Raw genomic sequence first — 8,814 nt, 5'->3', positions numbered from 1 at the left:
TGAGCCACCCTGCCCAGACCAATTCTTTATACCACTATTCCTGCTCCCTTGCCTCTCAAACCCTACTCCTTTCCACTTTAACCTACATATCCTTTCCAAATCTTTTTTTTACCTCTTCTTTGGAATATCTACTGTATATAGATCAATTCCTTTATCTACTGCCATTTATTGTCAGTTGATTTTTTCAACTGTTGTCTCACAGCCCAAAATACAAGTTCTTTAATGAATTTTTTTATGAAACTACATTTGTGATAGTCCTGAGGCTCATAGAACCACAATAATATACTATTGCGTTAAGAATTTTAGATGATTTACAGGTGTAAAATATTTAATAAACCTTATTAGTAACTATGCTTATAAATAAAAAAATAGCAAGTGCCAAAAGCAGCAGGTTAACCACAACTATATAATCTATAAGCTTAATGCTTATAATAAAATTCAAAGCCACTGAGTATTTCATATTAGTGAGCCTTTGCAGTGTTACCCTTTCAATTTTTAATTGCAATTTTTGCTTACATTTTCTTCCACACCCATCTTGTAACCTAGTCACTCTGTACACTTGCAACATTTGTGTTAAACTGAAACTTCTCTTTCAATTATCTGAAATCCAACTCTCTGTGTAACTAAGCCTAGTATCGGAGGGGAGGCCATATGCACAAATGAAGTAGATATTAAAATTAGTTTATTTTTCTACTTAACTTTTAATAAATGAGAAGAAACACAGTAGTCTGTCTCATATAGAACATTTATAATACATAACAATCCATAAAGCCTCATGGTGAGGTAGGAACAGCTTTGGAAAATAACACACAGTCATGAAAACATACAAAAAGTTAGGTAAAATGTTGCAGCACTAAAGATATTTTATCTGCATCTGTATTTAATGAGATGATAACTGCATTTAACTGGGCCACATCTGGCCCAAAGGACAGGCAACAGAAGACACAAAACAACACAACATATAAGTTCCATAATCACAGAATATACTGATACACTTCATTGTGCTGTTTCAAGGCAGAACCATAACATGGCAATTTGTGTCTTTTTATATATATATATAACCACATATTAATTGTATGTTACATTCCCTCCAGCATCTTTTTGCCAAAGACACTGGACCATAAAATTTTTGGTTTAAAAGTTTAAATTGAATAACATACAAAAGGCTCTTGTGCCAGTGAAAATGACTGCTAAATATTCCAGAGCTTGTTAGTAAAACAAAATAGCATTACCACATAGTATCGGTAGAGCTACATCAAAATAGTGCTATTATAATCCCAATTTCAGAGACGTGAAACACTGTATGACACAGTTTCAATTTTAAAAATGACAAACAAAAAACCCCTACACCTTCCCAAGAGTTTTAACACTGTTTATGACTTAACTGAAACTCAGTATTAAAATAAATATTTTTATAATGTAGAATTACTCTCCATATTTGTGTGAACATCTTAAGACAGCAGGTTAATGACATTTTTATCATTCAAATGATATCTGCTTATACACAGTAAAAATCTTCAACTCAACACCAGTTAACAACGAAATACTTCACATTAGGTTCCATAGGTCTTTTCCCTCAAAACTGTCAAAAATTCAAAATTAACTTAAGGATGTTAATAAGACACAAACGGTTAACACAGCCTTCTACCTACTGTGATTTTCCAAGGTGCATTTGATGGACATTTTTCCTATTCAAGTTACATACCTTAGTTATTCAACATACTGTTCTCTAAAATGTTAAAACACATACAGCAAAGTTTTTGAGGATTCTGTTTTTTAGGTTTTAGTCCATAGTTTTACAATGCAGACATCCTTCAGAAAAAACTAAGCAATCATAAAAGCTAAAAGGTGACAATGGAGAATTAAATCTCTCATCACTAAGGCTGCATTTGGCTTGGAAAAATTTCTTGGTTTTAATTCAGGCACATGCAGCACCTCCTTTTCACTAAACTGAGACAACAGACAAGTTTCTAAACACATATTCTACACTGATCTTGCTCAAATATAAAAGAGCCAGCAGGAGAGATGCAACTCCTAAAACTGATGCAGTGTTATAAAATAGCATATTTAAATATTGGGTTTAAGTCTCCTAATAATTCAGAGTATTTCCCTCATTTTCTTTCAGAAAGGAATAAGCTATTTTGAGAAAGACACTTAAATCCTACAATATTTAAATACAAAAGCATGTCTTTTTTTTAAAGATAATGCTAATATAGCTACAATGGGTTAGAAAGTGCATTGTAAAGAAATAAATAATTCTCCGCTAAAACTCAAAAGGTGAGTCAGTGCCCACTGTTTCTGCCGACAGTCATTTGAAAAAAGAAAATCCTATGGTACCACCATTATATATAAGCTACTTAAAAATTATGAAAAGTGAAATAACTCAAACCTAAAGGCTGTTATCTTCAAAGCACTTTTGAAAAACAAACATAGCCCTTGTCCTATGCTTATATACCATTTTTTAAAATCCTCATTCAGTTGATGTCTTGTACTTAGGTGTCATGCCATCTTTAAGACACAGACCTCAAGTAGAGCATTTGTAAAGAAAACCTCATTGAATGTAATATATTTTATCAGTTATCTTTGTATCATTGCTGAAATGTTTATGTAACAAATTGATATCTGAATAAAATGTTCTGTAAAGTATTAAATCAGGAATGTACATGATACAGTACAATTCACAGCTTTCTCTTCTTGTTCGCCCAGATGAGATCCCTCAATTTCATGTTTAAAAAAAACCACCCAAACCTTTTCGCAAAATTCATGGTAACTATCAGTTTAGGAATTGAATTACACAATATCAGATAAGAATATTAAAAGATCAAGATGTACTGCAAACTGGCAGGTTATGGTTTTGGCCCATTATAGTAAATGTGAACTTACAAACTGTGTTCCTAAAATTACCATATTTTCACTGGAAAAAATCAGCTGTTCTTAAATAGGCCCATCGCCAGCAACAGGCTTACACTAGGAAAAACACACACCACAAAAGATCATCCCTTTAAAAAGTAACTGTCAAATCCTAACACTTTTTCCTCTTACAACCCATTAAACAATGAACTATTTTAAATCCCAAAACGTAGCCATCCCAAAAGTAGTCAGCTATAAAAGTAGTCAGAATACCTTGTTTCTAGAAAAATAGAGCTATACATAACTGATGCTAATATTAATCCTTTCAAGGACAAAAATCTAATTTTGTCACAAAGCATACCCTCTATCAAGAAAAATATAACTTAAACACCCTTAAATATTTGTGTTGGATTTGAAATCTATAGCAATAATGAAATAGCCACAATTTTCTGTGTAGATATTGTGGCATCTTGCAAAATAAGCCACTATTGGAAGATCTGAGTATGTGAAGACAGGATGACTTACAAAATCTTAATTAATTTTGCTTTAATTATTAATTTTGCTTTCTAAGAATTTAATATCCAAACTGCATTAACCTTCTGGTTTTCTTTCCTCTCAAGTCAGTGACTCTTAGAAAGCACAAACATTGCTGGTTGTGCTCAAAAAGCTCCATTTAAATCCATTCATGATTGGTTATCATGAAATGACCTTGAAAATTTTTTTTCAAACACCCAGTTTAAAAGATTACATTAATCGTTTGCATTTAGCATGTAATTATTAAGTGTCAACATCCTTAAAAATACTTATATATTTTGTAAGTAAACTTGCAGCTCAATGTTTTTATACCAATCTTTCAAACAAAGTAATGCTGGTGAACATGTCCAAGTTTCAGATTAACTTTGGTAGAATAAAAAGTTGAAATTCTCAAAATAATTTAGAAATGTAGTCTCAATATTATCATACAATAACCTAAATATTTAGTTTGGTAAACTTTCTTCCTTGCTCTTACTACCCCATTTGTCCTATTGTGTGTAAACTGTAGTTCAATTTGTTAATTATCTTACTGTTTAATAGCCAGCAATGCAGAATACAGGATAGTAACTGATCTTATTTCCTACTAATAGCCATGAGTCACTCTTAAAATATGCTGCCATTATGCTATGTAATGATCTCAAAGGGCAATATCACCTAAAATGTCAAAGGAAACAAACTGTTGATGATTTTAAAGTTCTATCAATTATAATTCTAATAAAGTGTAACACTGGGGGAAAAGAAAAGCAGAGAAATTCCAGTACCAATTTTATTTATCCCCCTAATTTTTATCATGGGAAAAATCCAGAAATCAAATGTCATTATGTTATATAAGGTTTAACTTACTTTAAACAAAAATGTAACATAGTGTTAAAACTGGCTTTCCAAAACAGTCACAGCATAGCTGTACTCTGTACTAATAATCACAAAATTGTAATATAGAACTCTGTTATGCAGTCCCATTATGTTCTTACAAAAATAGAATTAAACTGTGTGACCAGACAAGGACTTCAATTACACTACTTGGCAAACTTAGAATTTCAGTGGAGTCTTTTTCCTCTTGCAGTTTAAAGCAAAAGTCAAATATCACATCTTTTTCAAGACTCACAAAGATGATTCAGGTTGTTTGTTTGGCATGTTTTTAATCTCTATCACAACAGCAGGGATGTTTTCAGCTTTAGTCCTCCTGGGCTTCTTCTCTAGATTGTTACTAAGTTCTAAACAAGAAATGCTAACTGTTGGGGTCTTTTCTGCATCCTTTCCAGAAGGGGCTTGTGGTAGTGTCCCACAACATTGCTTCAAAGCACACTGAGTTCTGCAGGCAAGTTCACACGGAACTACACTTGATTTAGAACCTACACTAGCAAATTCAGGCTGAATGGTAGTAGCGTGAATTCCGTGATTATGAAAAACGTCTTTAATGGTTTTAGCCACCTCCATGTATGATGTTGGATCTTCACATTTTATGTGAGCAGTGGCAATGATTCTGCTTCCAGCAAGTTGCCAAACATGTAATTCATGAACTTCCTCAACTCCTTCAACATTTCGAAGTTCTTTTATCAAATTTCTGATATCAATTTGTTTAGGAACAGTTTGTAGAAGAATAAGAGCAGATTCCTTAAGTAATGGATAGGTTGTGTAAAGAAGTATACAAACCATTACAACACAAAGAGTTGGATCTAAATATAGCACCCAGCAAGGACCAGCCTCATAAACTGATGCATGAGTACTATTAATTATTTCTACAAATGCTTTGCAGGGGTCAGGGGAACATGGATTCACACAAAAATCCCCTTCAGAACAACCTTTCCAAGAAAAGTAAAAGACTAAGGCATTTACTACTACAATCACTGAACCCAAGGCATCTCCAAGGACATGCAGAAAAACTCCACGCATGTTAAGTTGTCCAGCCCTGTCTTCTTCCAGTTCCATATGGTCAGGTTCTCTGACAAGATTTCCATTCACTTGTACTTCCACTGTATCACCACTTCTGGGGTTTTCTGGGTCTACAAAGAAATAAAAATTTTATATCAAATACATTTAAAGTGTTTATATAAACATCCTTGTCTAATTCTTTTTAAGTGGTGATGAAGGTGAAAATTTTTTCACAAAGTACAATTAAAAAAATGTGCTCAGAGCAATTTAATATAAATTGACATTCTGGGAACGAGCCAGGACATAATAGCCAGGGCTAAATTAAGTCATTGTGATACTGCTTCTTCACCCTCCTAACCACTCTCCTGCCTCCTCCTCTCCAAAATAGTGTATCTTTTCTATGGGGGTGGAGTCCTGCAACCATTCTGCTATACTTTATGGTATATACAAAGGAAAACATAAGATTGAAGGCTAACACCAAAATTAAATGCAGCTAGGAATAAGTCTACTAATACAAAATACCTGATTTGACACTCGGGCACTCTCTAGTCACTCTTTGTCACTGAGGCCAATTGCTTGAGAATAAAACCAATTTTAACTTTTAAACTTTTATTATGAATATAAAAGTTTCTTGGTAGGGGGGTTTAAAAACTGACAAATCAACAATAAAAATCAATAATCACAGAGATTATTAGAAAAATTGAAACTAAATGACTACCTGCCCTACTAACTTTTAAATCAAAAGTATTGATCTTTTCAAAAAGTATTGATCAAAAGTAATCAAAAAGATCAAAAGTATTGATCTTTTGAAATTACACACCAGAGAAACTTAATTTTCTTTGGAATAACACCTTGCCGAGTGGAGTGAGAGGAAAACCAATTACTTATTAAACCTTTCCAATGTACAACTTGAATTTCACTAACTTCATATTCTGCACTCGAAAAGGAAAATTACGTAGCATAATTTATAATGATACAAGGTAAATAAACGTAAGTGAAGGAAGTAAGACCAAATTGTTAAGCACCATTGAGCTTGGGTAGTAGGACACTGGTTGAGTCATTTCCATCTCCTTTCTTTCAACATTTATTTTCAAATTTCCTTCAAGAGCACTTAATGTTAAATATAAAAAGCATCCACTAAAAATATAAGATGAATAAATTACCATCACTTTTAGTTCAGTACGATTATGAAAAGTCCTGGGAAAATGTTAAACATGCCCAGACAGGTCCTAAATCTATGATTTCCAGGATTAGGGATCAATTAGCTGAAGCATACACTGCTGTTCATAAAAGAAACCTTTAACCAGGGTTTACACGCTCTGAATGCATATTATGAAACGGAGTTCAATGGGCATAAGAACTACTTTGGCAGAGCAAGGTTTCCAGCACCCAACTACTGGGGACGAATTGGGGATTCTCTCCGTTTCCCAAGAGGGCCAAGGAATTGAATTGGGAAGCATTTCTGACGCTGTTATAACCATAACCAGACAAGTCTCCAGCAAAGTTGCTGCAGCCTGTAAAGACAGCCAAGTGCGGGTGTGGACTGCAGCGGGATAATGGTCACCTCCTGACCCTTTTTCTTAGGGTCTGACCCACAGCCCCCACCTACAAATACGCCAGACGCGTCGCCGGCTCCTTGCACCCGGCTGAGGGGGTTCTGATTTCCTGGAGCAGCAGCGGGGCGTGTGCAGGACGGGGAGGGAGCAGGCAGGGGCGGCGCGGCGCAGGCCCGCTCGGGCAGCAGGGGGCGTGCGGGCCACCCCGCCGAAGGCCAGGCGAGGCTCTGGGCTCCCCAAACCCAACCACCTGCGGCAGCGACTTTCCCGGCTCACCTGCGGGGTCCAGTTTCAGCCCGTTGGAGTTGCTGGTATTGGCCACCAGGGTGTTGGTCTCCTCCTGGTCGGGACCCTGCTCGCCCGGGGCCACGTTGATGTCGCTGCTCCCGGGGCGGGTGCTCTTAACGCGAGGCCCCTTGGGGAGGCCGTGGCCGTGGCCGTGACCCCCGTGCGAGTGGCCGTGGCCGGAGTCCTGGCTGAAGCCGCTGTGATGGTGGAAGAGGCAGAGCCCCAGCACGTTGACCAGCAGCCCGGCCACGCCGACCCCAAGGACCACCAGCGGCTGCTGCATCTCGTGCGGCTCGATGAAGCGCTCGATGGCCTCCAGCAGGATGGCGAAACAGAGGCCAGTCAGGAAGATGGCGTTCACCAGAGCCCCCATTACCTCGGCTCGGATCCAGCCGAACGTGTTCTTCTGGGTGGCGTGGGTCCGCCGGGCGAAGCGCTCGGCCACCAGCGCCACCACCAGCGCCAGCACGTCCGACAGCATGTGGAAGGAGTCGGAGAGCATCGCCAGCGACGAGGTCACCCGGCTCACCACCACCTCCAGCACCATGAACATGAAGGTCAGCGCCAGCATGCACAGCAGCCGGCCCCGGTTCCGACCCCAACACCCCATGGCTGCGGGGCCCGCCGAACCCGGCCCGGAGACTGGTGCGGCGGCGGCGTTGGCGGGACGCGGAGGGTCGGCGACCGCGACACGGAGGAGCGCCCGAGTCGGGCCGTTCGGGAAACCGCTGAGGGGCCCCCGCGGCCGCACGGGGACAAGCCCGGGTCAAGCCGCCGAGCCCCGCGCCTGTGGGCGTCCTCCGCCAGCCGGCGGCGCCGCGCCGCGCAGCTCCTCAGGCGTCCGTCCTCAGAGCCTGCGCCGAGGCCCGGCTCAGCCTCAGCAGCCCCCACACCCAGGAGGCGGCGGTGGCGGGGAGCTGGGCTCCCGGAGCCGGGGTACCAAGAGCCGCAGCAGGAGCAGGAGGGCGGCGGGCGAGGGCGGCAGGCGAGGGCGACTGGCAGCTTCGCGCCGAGAAAGCTCCGAGCATCTGAGGGCCCTGCTTGCTGGTCTCCTCTGCGGCGGCTGGACTGAGGAGCGGATGGCTGAGGAGCTAGAGAGGCGGCGGCCACGGCAGCTGCACTCGGCCCGGTCTCGGGCGCCTTCTTCGCCCCCCCGCCTTTGCAGACGGTTTACAAAAAAACTTTGCTTTGCACTCGGAACCCCCGTTTTCACACGGACCCGAGCGTGACAAGGCCTTGCCGCCCCGCCCACCAGGCCCGGCACGCTTCCCCATTGGTCAGGACCCCCTCACGACAGCCTCGGCGTCCCGCCCAGCCACGCTCACTATTGGATGGAGCCTCGGAGGGGCGGGAAGGGGGCGGGGTCGCGGCTCCAACAGATGGGGGCGGGGCCTTTTCCTCCCGGAGCCGGGCGTGGGCCGGGGGGCCGTGGCCGGGTGCAGCGGCGGGCGAATTGGGGGCGCGGGCCGCGTGCAGCGGGAGGGGGAGGGGCTGGCCCGGTCCCCTCGGGTGTGGCGGAGTCCTGGCTTCCGCGCTGCGGACCATCGCAACTCCCAGCACACCTGCGGGGGCCGGGCTGCAAACAGACTTTGATCCTCCGAGCCCAGTCCACGTGGGGGCGGGCCGCGCGGCGGCTGTGTGACAGCTCGGCGGCGGGGGAGGGGCCGGAGGGGAGCCCCTGAGCGCGGGGCCCTCGAGTACTCGGTCCTGGCGG

At 42.2% G+C, this 8,814-nt stretch overlaps 1 protein-coding gene across 1 annotated transcript; it reads right to left on the bottom strand.

The window, feature by feature from the left end:
- Nucleotides 1-665: 665 nt before the first annotated feature.
- On the bottom strand, nt 666-8,375 carry SLC30A1 (solute carrier family 30 member 1). Its single transcript, XM_016938210.4, has 2 exons — nt 7,089-8,375; nt 666-5,387 (listed from the first exon to the last, which is right to left on the bottom strand). Exons 1-2 carry the CDS (start codon nt 7,708-7,710, stop codon nt 4,486-4,488), a joined length of 1,524 nt encoding a protein of 507 aa, XP_016793699.1. The 5' UTR covers nt 7,711-8,375; the 3' UTR covers nt 666-4,485.
- Between the last annotated feature and the right edge of the window lie 439 nt (nt 8,376-8,814).

The sequence above is a fragment of the Pan troglodytes genome, chromosome 1 (genome assembly GCF_028858775.2).
Source record: "Pan troglodytes isolate AG18354 chromosome 1, NHGRI_mPanTro3-v2.0_pri, whole genome shotgun sequence".
NCBI lineage: Eukaryota > Metazoa > Chordata > Mammalia > Primates > Hominidae > Pan > Pan troglodytes.
This window is presented reverse-complemented; position numbering and strand designations above follow the sequence as displayed.